Source organism: Physella acuta, unplaced genomic scaffold (assembly GCF_028476545.2).
Source record: "Physella acuta isolate Inbredline_101_S28 unplaced genomic scaffold, ASM2847654v3 ptg000208l, whole genome shotgun sequence".
Classification (NCBI taxonomy): Eukaryota; Metazoa; Mollusca; class Gastropoda; family Physidae; genus Physella; species Physella acuta.
In genome coordinates this window covers 940,349-966,018 of record NW_026731727.1, presented here as the reverse complement: position 1 = coordinate 966,018, position 25,670 = coordinate 940,349, and the positions used below count along the sequence as shown (strand labels likewise).

The 25,670-nt window shown below is 41.6% G+C and overlaps 2 protein-coding genes across 2 annotated transcripts in view; one reads left to right on the top strand and one right to left on the bottom strand.

The window, feature by feature from the left end:
• LOC131937347 (kinesin-like protein KIF21A) overlaps window positions 1–22,767 on the bottom strand; it is a 52,214-nt gene extending 29,447 nt beyond the window's left edge. Inside the window, exons 1-11 of the mRNA XM_059294690.1 lie at window positions 22,534–22,767; window positions 20,084–20,278; window positions 9,320–9,499; window positions 7,517–7,559; window positions 6,304–6,492; window positions 5,881–5,937; window positions 2,491–2,583; window positions 1,660–1,788; window positions 1,340–1,501; window positions 855–970; window positions 569–764 (exon numbers count right to left, since the gene is read on the bottom strand). Coding sequence (XP_059150673.1) covers window positions 569–764; window positions 855–970; window positions 1,340–1,501; window positions 1,660–1,788; window positions 2,491–2,583; window positions 5,881–5,937; window positions 6,304–6,492; window positions 7,517–7,559; window positions 9,320–9,499; window positions 20,084–20,139 — 1,221 coding nt within the window. The 5' untranslated portion in view covers window positions 20,140–20,278; window positions 22,534–22,767. The remainder of the gene's footprint in view (window positions 1–568; window positions 765–854; window positions 971–1,339; window positions 1,502–1,659; window positions 1,789–2,490; window positions 2,584–5,880; window positions 5,938–6,303; window positions 6,493–7,516; window positions 7,560–9,319; window positions 9,500–20,083; window positions 20,279–22,533) is intronic.
• Window positions 22,768–22,792: 25 nt separating this feature from the next.
• LOC131937344 (centriolar satellite-associated tubulin polyglutamylase complex regulator 1) overlaps window positions 22,793–25,670 on the top strand; it is a 52,805-nt gene continuing 49,927 nt past the window's right edge. Inside the window, exon 1 of the mRNA XM_059294677.1 lies at window positions 22,793–22,816. The gene's annotated coding sequence lies outside the window, so the exon portion shown is untranslated. The remainder of the gene's footprint in view (window positions 22,817–25,670) is intronic.

Here is a 25,670-nt window from a genome sequence, read left to right as displayed (position 1 = left end):
GGACAGTCTACTGTGGTAGGACATGGACAGTCTACTGTGGTAGGACATGGACAGTCTACTGTGGTAGGACATGGACAGTCTACTGTGGTAGGACATGGACAGTCTACTGTGGTAGGACATGGACAGCCTACTGTGGTAGGACATGGACAGTCTACTGTGGTAGGACATGGGCAGTCTGTGGTAGGACATGGACAGTCTACTGTGGTAGGACATGGACAGTCTACTGTGGTAGGACATGGACAGTCTACTGTGGTAGGACATGGACAGTCTACTGTGGTAGGACATGGACAGCCTACTGTGGTAGGACATGGACAGTCTACTGTGGTAGGACATGGACAGTCTACTGTGTAGGTTTCATGGAATACAAATATCTATACATATTGCTATTCCCATCCGTTTCCATCTTGATCTTGTAAACTTATATCTATCTTTAGTTGACCTAGGGGTAACGTCCTACTGTGTGTGTGTGTGGGGGGGGGGGGGGGAGGGGGTGTAGTGACTCATGGGTAATTGATGAGGGGGGGGTGCAATGTCCTAGACCCCCATGCGAACAAACAAAGAAACTTACAGTTTTATACTCCATCAGCTCCTTCTGTAATGCCATTATCTCAGACCTCAAGAGAGCCAGTTGTTTACTAGCTTTGTCTTGATTAGCTATCACTTTATTTTTTATGTTGCGAGCACGGTTAGCATATTTGAGTGTATTCAGGGTCTCCATGAAGTCACGGTCAGAAGGAGAGATGCAGGCTATCATCAATGTGCGACTGTTAGATACATTGGTTGGCAAAGAGTTATGTCTATGTTATACTAATCAACTGGCCATGAAAATAGTGTAACCTTAGAGCATAGCCGACCTGTTTCCACCCAGAGAATCTTGCAAGAGCCTGGTCAGCTTAGAATCTCTGTATGGGACATGACTCCCCTTCTTGGTCTTGTCACCCAAGGCTGAAATCACATTGCCCAGAGCCAGCTGAAAGAAAGGTTGCACAATGAAATCACATTGCCCAGAGCCAGCTGAAAGAAAGGTTGCACAATGAAATCACATTGCCCAGAGCCAGCTGAAAGAAAGGTTGCACAATGAAATCACATTGCCCAGAGCCAGCTGAAAGAAAGGTTGCACAATGAAATCACATTGCCCAGAGCCAGCTGAAAGAAAGGTTGCACAATGAAATCACATTGCCCAGAGCCAGCTGAAAGAAAGGTTGCACAATGAAGTCTAAAATGAGGCTTTTGAGAACATTATGTCTTTGGGTACTGTCAGTCATGAAGTATTTGGGAAGAGCTTGAACATTGTATGAGGTTGCTGTGAAAAGATTGGTGCTAAACAGTGATCACTTACCAGGCCACAGTTGATAGAAATCCCCTCCTTTGCTCTGTCACCTGTGGCCCCTGTCCTCTTAAGTCTCTCAGACCCTGCCAGGTCCACAAAATGGAATTTGGCCGTCAACGTCTCAAACTCTGCCTGCGTTGAGTCCATTTCTTTGCCTTCTTCTACTGTGGCCTACAAGAAATAATGTCATAAACACAACCTGCAACTCCGGTCTAAATGGCCTTAGTGGCCGACTAACTGACAATGGTCATAAAACTACCCTGCAACTACAGCTGAAACAGCCGTATGTGGGCTACCAACATCACAACAGCCTGCATGCAGGTCCTCACCTCATCCCTGACCAGCCTGTGTTGCCTTATGTGCAAGGTAAAAATAGCATGGGACCTTGATGATGAGACATTCATGTTAGTGGACGCTGTAGCACGGGACAGAGCACCAGATTTAAGACACTGTAGAGTCTGGGAACACATCGATAAATTAGGTCAAGTCACATGCACTAAGGCAACTTACACTAGGTCAAGTCACATGCACTAGGTCAACTTACACTAGGTCAAGTCACATGCACTAGGTCAACTTACACTAGGTCAAGTCACATGCACTAGGTCAACTTACACAAGGTCAACTTACACTAGGTCAAGTCACATGCACTAGGTCAACTTACACTAGGTCAAGTCACATGCACTAGGTCAACTTACACTAGGTCAAGTCACACGCACTAGGTCAACTTACACTAGGTCAAGTCACATGCACTAGGTCAACTTACACTAGGTCAAGTCACATGCACTAGGTCAACTTACACTAGGTCAAGTCACACGCACTAGGTCAACTTACACTAGGTCAAGTCACATGCACTAGGTCAACTTACACTAGGTCAAGTCACACGCACTAGGTCAACTTACACTAGGTCAAGTCACATGCACTAGGTCAACTTACACTAGGTCAAGTCACATGCACTAGGTCAACATTATACTAGGTCAAGTTATATATACCAAAACAGGTTGGTTAAGATTGTGCCGAATCATTTACTTTCTTAAACTCAATACAGGTACACATATGACAGTGCTGGCTGGACTAACTGGGTTAAGCCCAAATTCTGCTGTCTGGGTAAGCCAACTTGCACTTTAACCTGTGGGTTTTGTTCATTCTCAACTTGAACTTACTTCCTCGAGAGAAGAAACTGGTCTTGTGTTGACACCCACCACATAGATTCCCCCACCAGCATCCTCGTGGATTCTGTTGTGAGACTTCTTACCCTGTTGGATGGTTTTTTTAACGTCAAGCACAACAGTTTCAATTCCTTCAACAATCTAGAAAACTAAAAGTAGAGACAACCTACCCATGTAGAGACAACCTACCCATGTAGAGACAACCTACCCATGTAGAGACAACCTACCCATGTAGAGACAACCTACCCATGTAGAGACAACCTACCCATGTAGAGACAACCTACCCATGTAGAGACAACCTACCCATGTAGAGACAACCTACCCATGTAGAGACAACCTACCCATGTAGAGACAACCTACCCATGTAGAGACAACATCCAACCTACCCATGTAGACACAACCTACCCATGTAAAGACAACCTACCCATGTACAGACAACCTACCCATGTAGAGACAACCTACCCATGTAGAGACAACATCCAACCTACCCATGTAGACACAACCTACCCATGTAGAGACAACCTACCCATGTAGAGACAACCTACCCATGTAGAGACAACCTCCAACCTACCCATGTAGAGACAACCTGCCCATGTAGAGACAACCTACCCATGTAGAGACAACCTGCCCATGTAGACACAACCTACCCATGTAGAGACAACCTGCCCATGTAGAGACAACCTACCCATGTAGAGACAACCTGCCCATGTAGAGACAACCTAACCATGTAGAGACAACCTACACTACCCATGTAGAGACAACCTACCCATGTAGAGACAACCTACCCATGTAGAGACAACCTACCCATGTAGAGACAACCTACCCATGTAGAGACAACCTACCCATGTAGAGACAACCTCCAACCTACCCATGTAGAGACAACCTCCAACCTACCCATGTAGAGACAACCTCCAACCTACCCATGTAGAGACAACCTACCCATGTAGAGACAACCTACCCATGTAGAGACAACCTACCCATGTAGAGACAACCTACCCATGTAGAGACAACCTCCAACCTACCCATGTAGAGACAACCTACCCATGTAGAGACAACCTACCCATGTAGAGACAACCTACCCATGTAGAGACAACCTCCAACCTACCCATGTAGAGACAACCTCCAACCTACCCATGTAGAGACAACCTCCAACCTACCCATGTAGAGACAACCTACCCATGTAGAGACAACCTACCCATGTAGACACAACCTACCCATGTAGACATAACCTACCCATGTAGTGACAACCTCCAACCTACCCATGTAGACACAACCTACCCATGTAGACACAACCTACCCATGTAGTGACAACCTCCAACCTACCCATGTAGACACAACCTACCCATGTAGACACAACCTACCCATGTAGAGACAACCTACCTATGTAGAGACAACCTCCAACCTACCCATGTAGAGACAACCTACCCATGTAGACACAACCTACCCATGTAGAGACAACCTACACTACCCATGTAGACACAACCTACCCATGTAGAGACAACCTACCCATGTAGAGACAACCTACACGTGTAGACACAACCTACCCATGTAGACACAACCTACCCATGTAGTGACAACCTCCAACCTACCCATGTAGACACAACCTACCCATGTAGACACAACCTACCCATGTAGTGACAACCTCCAACCTACCCATGTAGAGACAACCTACCCATGTAGACACAACCTACCCATGTAGAGACAACCTACACTACCCATGTAGACACAACCTACCCATGTAGAGACAACCTACACTACCCATGTAGACACAACCTACCCATGTAGAGACAACCTACCCATGTAGAGACAACCTGCCCATGTAGAGACAACCTACCCATGTAGAGACAACCTACACTACCCATGTAGACACAACCTACCCATGTAGAGACAACCTACCCATGTAGACACAACCTACCCATGTAGAGACAACCTACACTACCCATGTAGACACAACCTACCCATGTAGAGACAACCTACCCATGTAGAGACAACCTACCCATGTAGACACAACCTACCCATGTAGAGACAACCTACACTACCCATGTAGACACAACCTACCCATGTAGAGACAACCTACCCATGTAGAGACAACCTACCCATGTAGAGACAACCTACCCATGTAGAGACAACCTACCCATGTAGAGACAACCTACCCATGTAGACACAACCTACCCATGTAGAGACAACCTACCCATGTAGACACAACCTACCCATGTAGAGACAACCTACACTACCCATGTAGACACAACCTACCCATGTAGAGACAACCTCCAACCTACCCATGTAGAGACAACCTCCAACCTACCCATGTAGAGACAACCTCCAACCTACCCATGTAGAGACAACCTACCCATGTAGAGACAACCTACCCATGTAGACACAACCTACCCATGTAGACATAACCTACCCATGTAGTGACAACCTCCAACCTACCCATGTAGACACAACCTACCCATGTAGACACAACCTACCCATGTAGTGACAACCTCCAACCTACCCATGTAGACACAACCTACCCATGTAGACACAACCTACCCATGTAGAGACAACCTACCTATGTAGAGACAACCTCCAACCTACCCATGTAGAGACAACCTACCCATGTAGACACAACCTACCCATGTAGAGACAACCTACACTACCCATGTAGACACAACCTACCCATGTAGAGACAACCTACCCATGTAGAGACAACCTACACGTGTAGACACAACCTACCCATGTAGACACAACCTACCCATGTAGTGACAACCTCCAACCTACCCATGTAGACACAACCTACCCATGTAGACACAACCTACCCATGTAGTGACAACCTCCAACCTACCCATGTAGAGACAACCTACCCATGTAGACACAACCTACCCATGTAGAGACAACCTACACTACCCATGTAGACACAACCTACCCATGTAGAGACAACCTACACTACCCATGTAGACACAACCTACCCATGTAGAGACAACCTACCCATGTAGAGACAACCTGCCCATGTAGAGACAACCTACCCATGTAGAGACAACCTACACTACCCATGTAGACACAACCTACCCATGTAGAGACAACCTACCCATGTAGACACAACCTACCCATGTAGAGACAACCTACACTACCCATGTAGACACAACCTACCCATGTAGAGACAACCTACCCATGTAGAGACAACCTGCCCATGTAGAGACAACCTAACCATGTAGAGACAACCTACACTACCCATGTAGAGACAACCTACCCATGTAGAGACAACCTACCCATGTAGAGACAACCTACCCATGTAGAGACAACCTACCCATGTAGACACAACCTACCCATGTAGAGACAACCTACCCATGTAGAGACAACCTACCCATGTAGAGACAACCTGCCCATGTAGAGACAACCTACCCGTGACTCAGGATCTCTTGTGCTGTCCAGTAGATCAATGATCTCTTCATTGTAAAGCTGGGGACAATGGAAAACCTCATAAAGAAAAACTAGCAACAGACTAGTTAATATAATAATCTCACGCAATATGAAATATGGTTAGCAACAGACTAGTTAATATAATAATCTCACGCAATATGGTTAGCAACAGACTAGTTAATATAATAATCTCACGCAATATGAAATATGGTTAGCAACAGACTAGTTAATATAATAATCTCACGCAATATGAAATATGGTTAGCAACAGACTAATTAATAGTCTCACACAATATGGTTAGCAACAGACTAGTTAATATAATAATCTCACGCAATATGGTTAGCAACAGACTAGGGAATAAAAATGTTATACAGTAGAAGAATCTTTAAAAGGTGACACAATAACCTCCATAAACTGTGCCGTCACTTTGAATTCTGGGGCTGGCTCTCCATTTTCAAAGGCTTGTCTCCGTCTTTCTTCAATGCCAAGAAAAAGATGGTCAACAGCCCTTGGAACAATACCAATGTCATCAGTAACAGCGGCCATAGACATGTCAAAGCCTGTCCCCATGGTGTAGGTTTTACCAGAGCCAGTCTGTCAACAGGATACATCTTTTTAATAATAGAACCAACAGATTTCAGGCTTCTAATCACCTTTAGAGTTCAAACTGTGCTCATATGTGAGCCGTACATATGTGAGCCGTACATACAAGCTGGTCATGGTCTAAATGTGCTCATATGTGAGACGTACATGCAAACTGATAGCCACTATAATGAAAGCTGTACAAAATCAATAATGCAGCCAACCAAATAGACTTGTCACCTAGTACTGATCTCACTCAGTCTGAGACCATTAAAAGGTGTGTCATGCAGTACTCACCCTGATCTAAGGTAGAGCAAGGTGTGGCATGCAGTGCTCACCCTGATCTAAGGTAGAGCAAGGTGTGTCATGCACCCTGACCTAAGGTAGAGCAAGGTGTGTCATGCAGTGCTCACCCTGACCTAAGGTAGAGCAAGGTGTGTCATACACCCTGATCTAAGGTAGAGCAAGGTGTGTCATGCACCCTGACCTAAGGTAGAGCAAGGTGTGTCATGCAGTGCTCACCCTGACCTAAGGTAGAGCAAGGTGTGTCATGCACCCTGACCTAAGGTAGAGCAAGGTGTGTCATGCAGTGCTCACCCTGACCTAAGGTAGAGCAAGGTGTGTCATGCAGTGCTCACCCTGACCTAAGGTAGAGCAAGGTGTGACATGCAGTGCTCACCCTGACCTAAGGTAGAGCAAGGTGTGACATGCAGTGCTCACCCTGACCTAAGGTAGAGCAAGGTGTGTCATGCAGTGCTCACCCTGACCTAAGGTAGAGCAAGGTGTGTCATGCACCCTGACCTAAGGTAGAGCAAGGTGTGTCATGCAGTGCTCACCCTGATCTAAGGTAGAGCAAGGTGTGTCATGCACCCTGACCTAAGGTAGAGCAAGGTGTGTCATGCAGTGCTCACCCTGACCTAAGGTAGAGCAAGGTGTGTCATGCAGTTTTCACTCAGAGCTAAAGTAGAGTAATGAAAAGGTTCAAATAGAATTGACTTTAAATAGTTATGGCATGTGCCTAGCATGAATATTTTACCTGGCCATAAGCAAAAACTGTGGCATTATATCCCTCAAAGCACCTGAAACAAGACATGTTTCTCATTATGAATCATGCAACAGAGTTTATCCTGAGATGTGGGGTGGGAACCTATATATCAGTGGCGTAAGATGGACTGTGTAAATGGAGGGGGGGGGGGTTAAAAATCTTATTCTACACCTATTCAACACTTAAACGTTATGTGTGTGTGTGTGTTTGCGTGCGTGTGTGTGTATAACACCCCACGTTGTCACTGCAGGTAAAAAAAAAATTCAGCAGGGCTCTAAGTTAGAACCAGAGCGACCGTTGACGCGATGACGCAACCAGACCAGAATTTACCGCGAGACTATCTGCTCGGACCATCCTTGTACAAGGTGGACGAACATCGGCTGACACAAAGCCTCTCACGAATAACTCGTAAGGCCTACACCATCAATTACGTAGGTATAAACTAGTTTCTCACAAATAACCCATAATGCCTACACCATCAAATACGTTGTATAAACTAGTCCCATGTGAGTATGTGCGTGCGTGTGTGTATATCCCATAAAACGCCCGCCGTAAACTTATGCCCCGTCCTTTGACCTTATACTTGCCTCAATTAAAAAAGTCCAGCCTTATCTGCCGTCAAAAGCGGATCAGTCGAGCCAATATTAGAGATGTATCGCTAGAATTTTTTAAAAATGGATAGACAGCCTAACTACTGAAAACAATGTAACTGTCAGACAGCCAAACAATGTAACTCCCTAACATCACACACAAAGGGTATCGAAAGTCTAGCCGCGTACAGAAGCCGAGAATCATGACGAGGGCTCCAAACTCTACTGTTGTTTGTATAGGCTGTACATGCTACAACTATCAATACGCGGTCTACTCTCACTTTTACCTTATGTTCAAGCGGCCAGTAGACATCGGATAAGTTCCCTTTAGAACTTAGTTAAACGGAATTGTTTTTAATTGTTGTCTGTATGTGACTGGTATGTGAACACAATTTTGTCTGTCTGTATGTGACTGGTATGTGAACACAATTTTGTCTGTCTGTATGTGACTGGTATGTGAACACAATTTTGTCTGTCTGTATGTGACTGGTATGTGAACACAATTTTGTCTGTCTGTATGTGACTGGTATGTGAACACAATTTTGTCTGTCTGTATGTGACTGGTATGTGAACACAATAACTTGAGTAGCGTTAAAGTTAGGTATTAGATCATATACTCATGCTATCATAAACAAGTATCAGATTCTATCACCTTTTGGGTTATTTCCGGTTTCAGGAAGTGGTACTTTTCTCTATTTCCAGTATTACAAAAACATTTTAAATTTGATCATTTTTTATATCAATCAACTCCCTAACACACGTGTTGTATATGGTATCTACTCACCCTTCAACTTACTAACACACGTGTTGTATATGGTATCTACTCACCCTTCAATCAACTCCCTAACACACGTGTTGTATATGGTATCTACTCACCCTTCAATCAACTCCCTAACACACGTGTTGTATATGGTATCTACTCACCCTTCAATCAACTCCCTAACACACGTGTTGTATATGGTATCTACTCACCCTTCAATCAACTCCCTAACACACGTGTTGTATATGGTATCTACTCACCCTTCAATCAACTCCTTAACACACGTGTTGTATATGGTATCTACTCACCCTTCAACTTACTAACACACGTGTTGTATATGGTATCTACTCACCCTTCAACTTACTAACACACGTGTTGTATATGGTAACTACTCACCCTTCAATCAACTCCCTAACACACGTGTTGTATATGGTATCTACTCACCCTTCAATCAACTCCCTAACACACGTGTTGTATATTGTATCTTGCTGAGTGTGAGTGTCAAAAACAAAATCAAAGGTGAAGGCCTTGTCCTGTCCGAGAATGACTTGCTTATCCTGGTCAGTTACAGTGGTCACTATCTGGCACATGTCGATCTTCTCGCGTCCGTTCTGAGGGCGGATTCTGGGGAAAGTTGTATTTATATCGGTAGACTTTGGTTAAGAGCGGATAGTGACTATTTCGGCTAACGATAAAGGAAATAGGCAAGGTGCTTTTTTCTTCTTACATCACATAAAAATAAATAGAAGCTAAACATAGCGACAGGCTGTGAGGTTATACGTACGTTGTTTACGCACCTTAACAATAAGAGAGTGCCAGCACTGGGCATAGGACCCTAGCGTTCAGGACAAGCCGGAGGATTTATAATATTCTAATGCTCGCGATAGTTGCTTTACAATCTACAATTTGCAGTGATAACAAAAAGACAGAAAACAATACGAAGCAGAATATATTAGATGATCAGCAAACACAAACATTAGGTTCCTTGGCATAAGCTGTGCAAATAGCAGTGGTCAGTATTTTATACCGTCAATCCATTACATTTTTACAAGATTTAAATCAAGGCGAAAGTGAGATGTATCTGACTTTGTCATAAAGCCTGTCTGTGACATAAAGACTGCCTGTCTTTAACACACAGTCTGCCTGTGACAAAGCCTGCCTGTCTGCCTGTGACAAAGCCTGTCTGTCTGCCTGTGACAAAGCCTGCCTGTCTGTCTGTGACACAAAGCCTGCCTGTCTGCCTGTGACATAAAGCCTGCCTGTCTGTGACACAAAGCCTGCCTGTCTGTGACACAAAGCCTGCCTGTCTGCCTGTGACAAAGCCTGCCTGTCTGCCTGTGACAAAGCCTGCCTGTCTGTCTGTGACACAAAGCCTGCCTGTCTGCCTGTGACATAAAGCCTGCCTGTCTGTGACACAAAGCCTGCCTGTCTGCCTGTGACAAAGCCTGCTTGTCTGCCTGTGACATAAAGCCTGCCTGTCTGCGACACAAAGCCTGCCTTTCTGTCTTTGACACAAAGCCTGCCTGTCTGTGACACAAAGCCTGCCTGTCTGTGACACAAAGCCTGCCTTTCTGCCTGTGACAAAGCCTGCCTGTCTGCCTGTGACAAAGCCTGCCTGTCTGCCTGTGACATAAAGCCTGCCTGTCTGCGACACAAAGCCTGCCTTTCTGTCTTTGACACAAAGCCTGCCTGTCTGTGACACAAAGCCTGCCTGCCTGTCTGTGACACAAAGCCTGCCTGTCTGTCTGTGACACAAAGCCTGCCTGTCTGCCTGTGACAAAGCCTGCCTGTCTGTGACAAAGCCTGTCTGTCTGTGACACACAGCCTGTCTGCCTGCCTGTGATACTGACTACACCATTCTAAACGGCACAACATTTACTCCACAGGCATGAACACATCGCTGATGCCCGATTCACATATTTACATAGGCAGTGTTTACAGAACGGCTGGGACACAGTTGCCGCATCAATCAATAGTGCCGTAATTCATTAGATGGTGCAACCATTCAAATGGCGCATCTGCGATAAAAGCTTTTGACTCGGTTAGTCCAAAATGTTGTCCAATCTATTTCATAGTTCGTTGTTTCTCCATGTACCGCATTATGTAACATCGTGCAGAGGTAGACAGAAATATGCCCGGCCATTATGAATCAACATCCTCCTAGTGGCTCTCATCATCTCGTTTGATTCATTTCATTCATGCACATATACTACAATATGCTACAATAATCGCATCTGTTTCGACAGTTTAAAAAGCACCTGATGCCGCTTTACAAGAATGTGTTTTATAAAGATGTTAAGTCCCCCAATGGCTATATAGGAGTAAAGGCACGTGAAATATTAGAGATACGATCTCTACTGTTTCCTATACATTCGACTAATGTTCTCAGCGAATACTACAGGGTGTATGTCTAAAAAAATGTATTTACCATTTATTCCTCAAACTTTTGTAGGAGATCAATGTTAACTTAATATCGTAATTAATACCTCCAACATGTAGATCTATAGCAGAATGAATTGGCCCGTAATTAATACCTCCAAAATGTAGATCTATAGCAGAATGAATTGGCCAACCCCATAGGCCTGTATCAAAACATGTAAGTTGTGGGTTGTGTTTAACACAGGGGCATGGGGATTGTGTGACATCATTGTTCTTCTGTTTGGGGAGCGAGTAAATGCTTACCTATTTACTTGCAAGCAATCTTAGGACGGTGTCATAAAGGATTTGAAGAGGCATACACATCACCAGAGTAGGTGTAACAAAGGCAACAATACAATGAGAGGAGGTAACCCTGGGATGAAGTCATTTAACAAAGGCAACAATACAATGAGAGGAGGTAACCCTGGGATAAAGTCATTTAACAAAGGCAACAATACAATAAGAGGTAACCCTGGGATGAAGTAGTGTAACAAAGGCAACAATACAATGAGGAGGTAACCCTGGGATGAAGTAGTGTAACAAAGGCAACAATACAATGAGGAGGTAACCCTGGGATGAAGTAGTGTAACAAAGGCAACAATACAATGAGGAGGTAATCCTGGGATGAAGTAGTGTAACAAAGGCAACAATACAATGAGGAGGTAACCCTGGGATGAAGTAGTGTAACAAAGGCAACAATACAATGAGAGGAGGTAACCCTGGGATGAAGTCATTTAACAAAGGCAACAATACAATAAGAGGAGGTAACCCTGGGATGAAGTCATTTAACAAAGGCAACAATACAATAAGAGGAGGTAACCCTGGGATAAAGTCGTGTAAAGCAATCGATAAATGCTGCGTCTCCGTCAAGTAGGTCAAGTAATGGGTTGTTGTTTTTTAAACAACGGTAATGATTTTTTTAAACAACAGTAATGAGGGTTTGTTTGAAACAACGGCATGAAATGTTTGAAACAACGGCATAAAATGTGTTTGAAACAACGGCATAAAATGTGTTTGAAACAACGGCATAAAATGTGTTTGAAACAACGGCATGAAATGTTTGAAACAACGGCATGAAATGTTTGTTTGAAACAACGGCATGAAATGTTTGAAACAACGGCATGAAATGTTTGTTTGAAACAACGGCATGAAATGTTTGAAACAACGGCATGAAATGTTTGAAACAACGGCATAAAATGTTTGAAACAACGGCATGAAATGTTTGTTTGAAACAACGGCATGAAATGTTTGTTTGAAACAACGGCATGAAATGTTTGAAACAACGGCATGAAATGTTTGAAACAACGGCATGAAATGTTTGAAACAACGGCATGAAATGTTTGAAACAACGGCATGAAATGTTTGTTTGAAACAACGGCATGAAATGTTTGAAACAACGGCATGAAATGTTTGAAACAACGGCATAAAATGTGTTTGAAACAACGGCATGAAATGTTTGAAACAACGGCATGAAATGTTTGTTTGAAACAACGGCATGAAATGTTTGAAACAACGGCATGAAATGTTTGTTTGAAACAACGGCATGAAATGTTTGAAACAACGGCATGAAATGTTTGAAACAACGGCATAAAATGTTTGAAACAACGGCATGAAATGTTTGTTTGAAACAACGGCATGAAATGTTTGTTTGAAACAACGGCATGAAATGTTTGAAACAACGGCATGAAATGTTTGAAACAACGGCATGAAATGTTTGAAACAACGGCATGAAATGTTTGAAACAACGGCATGAAATGTTTGTTTGAAACAACGGCATGAAATGTTTGAAACAACGGCATGAAATGTTTGAAACAACGACATGAAATGTTTGAAACAACGGCATGAAATGTTTGTTTGAAACAACGGCATGAAATGTTTGAAACAACGGCATGAAATGTTTGAAACAACGACATGAAATGTTTGAAACAACGACATGAAATGTTTGAAACAACGGCATGAAATGTTTGTTTGAAACAACGGCATGAAATGTTTGAAACAACGGCATGAAATGTTTGAAACAACGGCATAAAATGTGTTTGAAACAACGGCATGAAATGTTTGAAACAACGGCATAAAATGTTTGAAACAACGGCATGAAATGTTTGTTTGAAACAACGGCATGAAATGTTTGAAACAACGGCATGAAATGTTTGAAACAACGGCATAAAATGTGTTTGAAACAAGCTATGTATCAAACCAGAATATCAGTGGATGAAATGGAAGGATGTTGGTACCATCTGTCCAGTACCGGTAGAAAGAACTGATTTCATTAGATCGTCGTTGGAGCCAAACAATCGACTCTTTTTACACTGAATGAACTAACACACTTTTGGGACAAGATTCATGCTATCCATTTTGAAAATTATAATAATAATAATTAGCGTACGTAGGATGGATCAATAGCCTTGGTCATCATTGTGTTGCGAGCAACAAATGAAACGATCAATAACAAGCCCACAAGGGTGTGTCCATGCTTCACATTCTTGTTGGTGTTCCATGTCGTTTTTCTATTCATATTTTTTTTAGGTAACCAAACAATATTCTGCACGCAATACACGAGTCGGTATGTCCTTGTTTTATTCATGAGTAACTAAGTCGATCTGTTCCTGTTTTCTGCATGTAATACATGAGTCGATCTGTTCCTGTTTTCTGCATGTAATACATGAGTCGAACTGTTCATGTTTTCTGCATGTAATACATGAGTAACTAAGTCGATCTGTTCATGTTTTCTGCATGTAATACATGAGTCGATCTGTTCCTGTTTTCTGCATGTAATACATGAGTCGAACTGTTCATGTTTTCTGCATGTAATACATGAGTCGAACTGTTCATGTTTTCTGCATGTAATACATGAGTCGATCTGTTCCTGTTTTCTGCATGTAATACATGAGTCGAACTGTTCATGTTTTCTGCATGTAATACATGAGTCGAACTGTTCATGTTTTCTGCATGTAATACATGAGTCGAACTGTTCATGTTTTCTGCATGTAATACATGAGTCGATCTGTTCCTGTTTTCTGCATGTAATACATGAGTCGAACTGTTCATGTTTTCTGCATGTAATACATGAGTCGAACTGTTCATGTTTTCTGCATGTAATACATGAGTAACTAAGTCGATCTGTTCATGTTTTCTGCATGTAATACATGAGTCGAACTGTTCATGTTTTCTGCATGTAATACATGAGTCGAACTGTTCATGTTTTCTGCATGTAATACATGAGTCGAACTGTTCATGTTTTCTGCATGTAATACATGAGTCGATCTGTTCCTGTTTTCTGCATGTAATACATGAGTCGAACTGTTCATGTTTTCTGCATGTAATACATGAGTCGAACTGTTCATGTTTTCTGCATGTAATACATGAGTAACTAAGTCGATCTGTTCATGTTTTCTGCATGTAATACATGAGTCGAACTGTTCATGTTTTCTGCATGTAATACATGAGTCGAACTGTTCATGTTTTCTGCATGTAATACATGAGTCGATCTGTTCCTGTTTTCTGCATGTAATACATGAGTAACTAAGTCGATCTGTTCCTGTTTTCTGCATGTAATACATGAGTAACTAAGTCGATCTGTTCATGTTTTCTGCATGTAATACATGAGTCGAACTGTTCCTGTTTTCTGCATGTAATACATGAGTAACTAAGTCGATCTGTTCCTGTTTTCTGCATGTAATACATGAGTAACTAAGTCGATCTGTTCATGTTTTCTGCATGTAATACATGAGTCGAACTGTTCCTGTTTTCTGCATGTAATACATGAGTAACTAAGTCGATCTGTTCATGTTTTCTGCATGTAATACATGAGTCGAACTGTTCCTGTTTTCTGCATGTAATACATGAGTAACTAAGTCGATCTGTTCCTGTTTTCTGCATGTAATACATGAGTCGAACTGTTCATGTTTTCTTCATGTTCTACTTGAGTAGATCTGTTCCTGTTTTCTGCATGTAATACATGAGTCGATATGTTCCTGTTTTCTGCATGTAATACATGAGTCGATCTGTTCATGTTTTCTGCATGTAATACATGAGTCGAACTGTTCATGTTTTCTGCATGTAATACATGAGTCGAACTGTTCCTGTTTTCTTCATGTTCTACTTGAGTAGATCTGTTCCTGTTTTCTGCATGTAATACATGAGTCGAACTGTTCATGTTTTCTGCATGTAATACATGAGTCGATCTGTTCATGTTTTCTGCATGTAATACATGAGTCGAACTGTTCATGTTTTCTGCATGTAATACATGTGTGGCTAGTGAAGGCAGTGTAAAGAACTGTTCTATTGAATCAAACCCGATCCGACTAAAAAGGTTTCAGGCTGAACACAAGTATTCCAACATGATGTCTTATTACCAGAGGCTGCCGTTGAACAATCGCGAACACAGGTCAAACAGTAAAGGTGTATCGCAGGGAGGCCATGTACAATCGATATGATTACATTGCTGTCTGATTGGACACCAACTGGTCGTGTCAGGTGGGCGGCTACAATTCTACTTCAAAACTAATTGAAAAACTCAAGCTTTATCCTTAGCAAGTCAAAGAACATTCAGCTGTGTAATGCCGTGTAGACCTCTGAGTACTGTATCGTGGTATAAATCCTAGGTTGGATTAGAGTAGGAAACATCCACGATTTTATTTTGACAGACGCATTTGTAGACTGTCTGAGTACTGTATCGTGGTATAAATCCTAGGTTGGATTAGAGTAGGAAACATCCACGATTTTATTTTGACAGACGCATTTGTTTCAAATGACTAGGTTGAGCTCTATAAGAAGACGACGTGTAGCTAAATAAAAGTACAGCCGCCATATGTATTTCTCTGAGTGAAGCCGCGTGAAAACGCCCGTTTACTAAAACATATTATTCAATACGTGAAAAGAACTGTAGACAGTCCACCAACAGACATGCATTTATAACTTCTATTGGTGTCTATGCTTCGACTGTCTTTTGTTTGGGTCTACCTCGCCGTTCTTGTAGGACTGGCTACAGAAAAATCAGGGGAGTCAACAGGGCTGGCGTACACAGACAAATGCGCAGAGAAAAATATGCGAAAAATATGCAGAGAAATTTTCTCACACAGAAAAATACCACATAAATTGTATGAATGCTTAACGTTTTAAACAACTGTGTTAAAATATAAGGATTCTTGCTTTGGTCATCGTTTGTTGTTGACTGTTCAAATGAACTAATTTTTTTACTAACAGGACAGACCAACACAGTCGACAGATTTGTTGTAACTGTAAGTTACACGTTCATTTTGTAGTAATTACACACGGTGACATGATCCAACCAACTTTAAAACTTTATTACTTTTAAATAAAATGGGGTTAGTGTCTATAAATTAACATAAGACACGCTCGCACACACACACACACACGCACACACACACATATATATATATATATATATATATATATATATATATATATATATATATATATATATATATATATATATATATATATATATATATATATATATATATATATATATATATATAATAAAGTTAATGCAAGAACTGCCCACACGACCGTAGCATTGAGCTTGAGCTAATTAAAAGTGAACATTGTGCGACCAATAAAAACTTATTTTTGTCTGTATTCCTTTATGGATACAAGGCATAGACCCTCATCGCAAACCCACATAGAGGAATACTGACGCTATGACTTGTATGTTTACACAGATTCCTAAGGATCTCATACAAATACTAGATAGCAAATGAAGATATTTGAGAAAGGACCATCATTGTGATTAATCCCTTCGAGAACCTGCAAAGTAGCGTCAAAGCAACAAATCTCAGATGGATATCTGAGACAAGCCAACAATGCAGGGCACAGGAGAGAGAATGCGAGGAAGGTGAAGACGACATAGGATGGAGGACATCAATGCACGGACTGGGCTGTCTGTTGTAGAATTACTTCAAGCAGCAGAAGACAGAAAAAAAAATGAGAAAAATAAACTGTTACCCCATCGCCTCTGCCCCCCCGTGATAAGGGACGATTGATTGATTCATGTTTTTATATAGGTTTTTGAGGGAACTCCCAGCGAAGGTTTCTGCCATTCACATATTGAACGGACGGCGCCGTGCGGTAGTAGAGTGCAGGTGGGCTAGGGTTAGCTTAGTTCCTGGGGTCTGCTGATCCAGCATCCTGCATGGGGTTTGGGGTTCCACTAGAATTATTAACAGTCAAACCCTACGTCCTTCGGTGCAGAGGCGGTCCTTTAACCGGGAGCGCTACCAACTACCCATGAGAACTGTTTTAAAAAGTGCCATACACTATGCTGAGTTAATATAGTCGACGACTAAATGGAATAAGTGGCCTTCACCCGGCAGTATAGTAACAAGTGGCCTTCACCCGGCAGTATAGTAACAAGTGGCCTTCATCCGGCAGTATAGTAACAAGTGGCCTTCACCCGGCAGTATAGTAACAAGTGGCCTTCATCCGGCAGTATAGTAACAAGTGGCCTTCCCCGGCAGTATTGTAATAAGTGGCCTTCACCCGGCAGTATAGTAACAAGTGGCCTTCACCCGGCAGTATAGTAACAAGTGGCCTTCATCCGGCAGTATAGTAACAAGTGGCCTTCACCCGGCAGTATAGTAACAAGTGGCCTTCACCCGGCAGTATTGTAATAAGTGGCCTTCACCCGGCAGTATAGTAACAAGTGGCCTTCACCCGGCAGTATAGTAACAAGTGGCCTTCACCCGGCAGTATTGTAACAAGTGGCCCTCACCGGCAGTATTGTAATAAGTGGCCTTCATCCGGCAGTATAGTAACAAGTGGCCCTCACCGGCAGTATAGTAATAAGTGGCCTTCATCCGGCAGTATAGTAATAAGTGGCCTTCACCGGCAGTATTGTAATAAGTGGCCTTCATCCGGCAGTATAGTAATAAGTGGCCTTCATCCGGCAGTATAGTAACAAGTGGCCCTCACCGGCAGTATTGTAATAAGTGGCCTTCACCGGCAGTATTGTAATAAGTGGCCTTCATCCGGCAGTATAGTAACAAGTGGCCCTCACCGGCAGTATTGTAATAAGTGGCCTTCACCGGCAGTATTGTAATAAGTGGCCTTCATCCGGCAGTATAGTAATAAGTGGCCTTCATCCGGCAGTATAGTAACAAGTGGCCTTCGTCCGGCAGTATAGTAACAAGTGGCCTTCACCCGGCAGTATTGTAATAAGTGGCCTTCATCCGGCAGTATAGTAACAAGTGGCCTTCATCCGGCAGTATAGTAACAAGTGGCCTTCACCCGGCAGTATAGTAACAAGTGGCCTTCACCCGGCAGTATTGTAATAAGTGGCCTTCACCCGGCAGTATAGTAACAAGTGGCCTTCGTCCGGCAGTATATAGTAACAAGTGGCCCTCACCGGCAGTATTGTAATAAGTGGCAATCACCGGCAGTATAATCAAGTTTCTTTCAGACATTTTTATTCTTGGTGGGACAGGGATAGCGGATGGACATAGGTTACAGTATAAATTTTTTATGTAAATTGAATATTTTTTCTAGTTATTTTAATATAATCCAACAGTATAATTAGGGAAGTAGAGTGGTACCTCGACATACAAAAGCATCGACATACGAGATTTTTTTTAGATACAAGCTGTTGAGCCGGCTAAAATTTGCATTGACATACAAGCAAAATATTAGATAAGTCCGTGGAAAAGAAACACCCTGAAAAAAGTTTAAACTTTCTGTGCATCTGAGCTATTTAATGACACATGCCTAACTCATTTCCAAACTTTCTTAAAGGACGGAGAAAAAAACTTTCTTCGACAGGTGAGTGGGAAGTGAGGAAAGCGTGGCACTAAAAAGCAAAGGTCAGCACAAAGAAAAGCAGAGACGAAAATTAACATAAAGTAGCAAAACATTATATAGTAACAAAAGGCCGATATACAGTGGCCTAGGCAGAGGGGGGGGGGGTTAGGGGGGTATGACCCCCCATAGACCCCTCGGTATATAGAAAAAGTATGAGGGGGGGTGCAAATCGAAAGTTTGAGGGGGGGTGCAAATCGGAAAGTTTGAGGGGGGTGCAAATCGGAAAGTTTGTCCCCGGGTAAAAATTGGAACCCCCCCCCCTTGAGGCGATCCTGGCTACGCCACTGCCGATATAGTTTAGCATCAACAATGAGTAGGTCAATGAAGTTAAGCACCTCTGCTCTCTCCTCCCCCTACACTTGCCTGCACCACTAGCATTTTCTGTAAACTCAAGTCGGCTGATGTTCAAAGTAAACACACTTTATAAAACTAGTTTAATGTTTACTTCTTTGTTTTATCTTTTATTATATTATTCAACTTAAACACTATTTGTCATTCTTATTAACAAAACATGCACACAAAAAACAACTGGAGTGGCATTTTGAGAGTTGGAAAAGATTTAATGGCATTTCAATTAATCACAATGAAGAAATTTTTTGGGATACTAGTAATAATATGTTATAATTCATATACTAGCAATGTTCTGGAAAAAACATCTCTTATCTTAAGATACCACTGCGCGACTAAAGGAAAAGTTGACAAACTCTCAACTGTTTTCTTATGTACTTTACAATGATAAATCACTCTCTGACATTTTTTTTAAAGCATTTCTCACTAGAAAAAGGCATTGTATACCTTTGAAAAAAGCAAATTTTTAAAAATACCACAAGGATAAATAATTAAATATAAACTGATTAGTAGGCTATACCCAAATGTACTTAATAGTCAGGGTTAGGTCCAATAATTTAGTTATATAGACTAGGGTCTAGACTTTTTAAAAAAGTATCATGAAATGAACAAACTTTAAGTACTCACCTCATGGCCACCCTGACACTTGTATCATCTTTTTTCTCCTCGGCTTCTGCAGACATGATGGTCTAGAAGGCAGATTGGACCCAACACTTTAATTTGTTGTCCTCATAAATCCAAACTTGCTAAATGAAATTTGCTTTTTAATAGCCTTTTGTTTTGAGGTTTTGCTTTCAAGTTGAAATATGATTCACCCATTATCTTTTGAATATCACAATAAAAGCAAGTGGCCAAAATAAAATTATTAGGCCTAATAAGCCTTTATATAAAAATTATGAATAATTAGGCCCTAACTATGTTAAGCCTGAGTAGGCTAATGTTTTTGAGGTTTTTTTTATCATTCACAGACGTAAGAGTAAAAGGTATAGATCAAGATCTACTTTTTAAAAATGATTTAATGTGATAGAAAAAATAAATTAACAGTTAAGACTACTAAATTAACTTAAATTTGGCCTTAAACTCTCATTCCTTGGGGCTAAACTAGAGTCTAGACTCAGTCTAGCTACACTAGCTAGAGAGTCGTCTATTATCAATCTAAACTTAAGAGCTATATAGATCTGTTTTAAATAGTTTAATTCATCCGTCTTTAACATCTTAATTCATGTCTTACTCTTATGTCTTATTACTTAGGCCCTATTACTATTAAATTATTATAGATCTAGATTCTTGATCTAATATAGATTATTTATAGTCTAGGCCTATAACTTATATTCAATATTATTACGCAGATCTAAGAACAGATCTTAAAATCAAGTAAGATAAATAATCAATTTGATATGAATAGGAATAGGCCCTAGCTAATAATTAATAATTATAAGGCCTATAGATTATTATTCTAGTCTCTAAGCTAATTAAATAATAAAGACATAATATTGATGATAGTCTACATTTAGTACACAATAAACTTATTAATTAAACTACATTTTCATTTTCAGTAATCTATCGTTTTTTATGTGCGGAAAATAAGCCGAGGCTAGTAATGTGCGAAAAAGTTGCTTCATTGTAATGTTAAGGCTTTAATAGAAGTATCTGTATATATAATTCTCTTCTTGGAGCCCATAGAAAACACCAAGCTGTAAGAGCGCCTAGCAGCCCCCTCTCTTACTCTCTAGGCATATCGCTACCACCCCCACATGGTCTGATGAGCTGTGGTTCACGCTAAATGTTTACAATCGTAGAGCCGGGTTTAGTGAAGGCTATTAGGGGCAGATAATTTAGTTTGAAACGATTTTACACTTAGGGGAAGTAGCTAAGAGGAGGCTGCTTTCATGGGGGGGGGGGGGGGGAAGGAGGGTTTTAGCAAATAGTTTCAATAGCATTGGTACTGTCAAATTCACAAATTATGAATTACTGAAAAGTAGAAAATAAAACAACTAAATAGCGGTGTATGATACGCCGCGGGTTGGCTTGTATTAGTATATAGTATATTGTGATATATTTGAGTCAAATATTAAAGATAACTGAATAATAAACCAAAATCAATGGCTAAATATAAAAATATATTAATATAGTCAATCTAGGCCAGAAATTAACCTTAAACAGAAGTGCTTGCCAGCAAGATTTGCTATGTAAACAGCGACCATCTGTAAGTTAGAGTTGTTTCCCCTGAATCTCTATTGTTTTACCAAAAAAAAACCAAAAACAAACAAGAATCAAGATCGCTACTAAAGTAAATGACAAATAAACTTGGTTGCATCTGATAAAAACATCGCTAGATCTAGATCTAGTCTTTATTTATTACTGAAAAGTTTTAGGACGCTGCTAGCCGGAATGAGATACACATGCACAATGGAGAGAAACTACCACTTGCCATCGCGGCGATGTTTTCGATGGTACTGCGCATGCGTGTGTTTACAACCGCAGAACCCTAACACAACCCTAATCCTATCCCTAACCCTATCCCTAACCATAACCGATAACCCTAGCCCTAATCCTATCCCTAATCCTATCCTTAAGCCTTAACCCTAGCCATAGGTCACTGCGCATGCGCAGAGCTATCTTTTGCCGACTAAGTGGAGACATGGGGGAGAAAAATCTTCTTCCGAGTAGTCACTCCGAAAGTTTTAATACGATTTTTTAGAAACAGGTAGAATTCTACATTAAAAAAAACATTAGGCCTAGGCCTAATGAGAATGACTAATGCAAACTATGAAACATTTTTGTAACTTTCAAAACATGAATCCTCCTAAAAATGTGAAATAGATCTAGAATACTTGAATTTAATGAGTCACCTTTTTTTCACATTACTAGATTCTAGATCTACTAGATCTAGTAATCTAGTCTCGACCGATTTTTTTTCACGTAGAATCTATTTAGCTAGATCTAGACTAGATCTAGATAGATATCTAGATCTAGATTCTAGATCTAGAGTTTCTAGAACTCTAGAAGCTAGATTTAGATCTAGATCTAGAATTCTAGATTAAATAAATACAACGATACGATAGTTAGTACGATACCGATTAACTGATAGTCAATTTTCTATCTCATGTTCACACTCGAGGCAAAGAATACTTGTTTTACAACATTTGCAACATCCATAACTCGAAATACTCCAACAGGTGTTCCTAATAAATGGGGCACAACCTCACAGAACATACTCTTTTGATGTGCCGACTGCGGAAAATTTGACTAGGCCAAGTCTATATCTAGCATTCTAGCAGTAGCAGCCGACCGACTTTTTCCCCTTACAATTCGCTCTCGGAATTTTACGGAGAAAAAAGAAGACTTCCTCTAGAAAAGGTACGTAACCCATGTTTTTCGAATTGTTAACACAAGCCTAGCAGACCAATTTCTTTTCTTTTAACTTTCTCGTATACAGAGTATAGAGTACTATAGAGCAGGGGTCTCCAAACTTTTCAGTCTGAGGGCCGAATTAACCATCAAACTTCAGTTCGGGGGCCAGTTTCTTCCAGGCATGTCTTTGATTTTTCTGGGCAAAGTTCCTCAGCCATCACCAACAAACGATTTTTCCTTGGACATAAAGATCTCCGCGGGCCGGATGAGAGGACTTCGCGGGCCGCATCCGGCCCGCGGGCCGTAGTTTGGAGACCCCTGCTATAGAGTATAGTATAGAGGAAGTGTTATAATCGTGCCATATATAGGCTACCTCATTTCTGCCATTATTTATATTTTGCTTTTCCGCAGAGCGTTCAACAGCAGTAACTATAAAACTGTCATTATATATATATATATATATATATATATATATATATATATATATATATATATATATATATATATATATATATATATATATATATATATATATATATATATATATATATATATATATATATATATATCAGTGGCGTAGCGAGGTCGGGTGTCACCCGGTGCGGCACTTAATGGTGTCACCACCCCCCCCCCCAGAGTCGTTGCGACCCTTCCCGGGGACAAACTTTCAAGTTTTCGATTTGCGCCCCCCCCCCCCTCAAACTTTCGATTTGCACCCCCCCCTCAAGTTTTTCTCTATATATTTTGCTATTTTTTGCCTTGGTGTCACCCCCCTAAATGGTGTCACCCGGTGCGGTCCGCACCCCCCGCCCCCCCCCCCCCTCGCTACGCCCCTGATATATATATATATATATATATATATATATATATATATATATATATATATATATATATATATATATATATATATATATATATATATATATATACTGAGTTTCTTCCAGGCATCCCTTCGGGGGCTCTGTCCCCCCCCCCTCGAAAGGGGTGGTCCATAAATGACACCACACTACTCGTAGGGGGGAGGGGGGTCCGTAATTTAGTGACGGTGTGTGATGAGGGGGGGGGGGGGCGGCGGTTCAAATGGTGTGACGTCACACTTTTGCATTATGAAAAAGCAATGTTAGAAAATGATTTTTAGCCGTTATTTCGCGTTTTAGAAAACTATTTTAATGAGCTGTAATAGGAATTACAAGAGTTCAGACAAGATTTTGGAAAAATATCGTATTTTAAGAAAAATTCAACTGCAATTTTTAGGGGGATTGTCGGCTGATGTGTGAAGTCAATTTAAGGGGGGGGGGGAGTGTTTCTCCCAGACTTTTTTCTCCGGGGGGGGGGACTTGAAATATTTTCGGGGGGGGGGGAGCGCGGACACTGTTAAAAGTATATATTTTCTATATAAATTCCATTTTGTTCGGTGGGGCTTTTTGTGACAATGTGTGACGGAGGGGATGAGGTAAAAATCGTCCAAAAAAGCGTGACGTCATTTATGGATGACTCCAAATGGAATTTATATAGATTATTCTTTTTACCAGTGTCGTCGTCCGTCCATCGTCCCCCCCCCCCCCCCCCCAAATTTGTGCTTATGTTTGTGGTGAGGTTTAGGGTTTCTGTTTTTTCATGTCTGTGTTTATGTGGTTGTTTTTAGGCGGAAAGGGTTTATTTATGTTTGAAGTAGCTGTTAGATTTGGTTTATGTGTATGAGACTGGTGAAAGTTGGTTTATGTTTTCTTAGAGTAGAAGTGTAGTGAGAGGATCGGGTTTATTTGTGGTTGGGACTGGTGAAAGTTGGTTTATGTTTTTTTAAGAGTAGAAGTACGAGGAGGAGAGAGGGATTATGTCTATGTCTGTGTTTTTGGTTGGGTGTGGTTAAGGTTATTTATAATTTCTCAAATGTCGTTATTTGCATATAACCTTGGAATATGGGGGTCTTGTGTGATTAAGTTCTATGCCGTGTGACCTTGGATCTATCTAACATAAGCTATGCAACCATTGGTAGTGGGCGGCTCAAGTCGTATAGACTTGAATCCAGGAGCTGCCCTGAAGACTTGCGCGATAGCAGGCGAGCCAGGAGCTGCCCAGTGTTTCTTCCAGACTTTTTTCTCCGGGGGGGGGGGGCACTTGAAATCTTCGGGGGGGCGGTAAACTTTCTTCGGGGGGGCGGACACTGTTAAAAGTATATTTTTTCTATATAAATTTCCTTTCGTTCGGGGGGGCGGTAAAAATTTTTCGGGGGGGGGGCGAAGCCCCCCCGAAGAGATGCCTGGAAGAAACTCTGGAGCTGCCTGAAGACTTGTGCGATAGCAGGCGAGCCATCTCTTTATACCACTCAGGCTGTTCCACAGACAGTTATTACATCAGAGAAGGGAAAAAAGAAATCTCTTGGTTAGTAATGATTCGAATATCGATTTAACATTTATAATGCTCGTATTAAATTAGCAATACTGCTAGGTTTAAATGTCCAGTGTCAGCAGCCCAAGGTGATATGCCGGGCAACTGAAGGGTCAGGGACTACTTGAATCAAAAACTGCACCAGCCTGCTAGTTCAAATATGTGATTACACACAACAAGGGGTGCCACCCGGGGTGCCTATGGTAGTGCAACCAGTGGCTCCCATTACACACAACAAGGGGTGCCACCCGGGGTGCCTATGGTAGTGTAACCAGTGGCTCCCATTACACACAACAAGGGGTGCCACCTGGGGTGCCTATGGTAGTGTAACCAGTGGCTCCCATTACACACAACAAGGGGTGCCACCCGGGGTGCCTATGGTAGTGTAACCAGTGGCTCCCATTACACACAACAAGGGGTGCCACCCGGGGTGCCTATGGTAGTGTAACCAGTGGCTCCCATTACACACAAC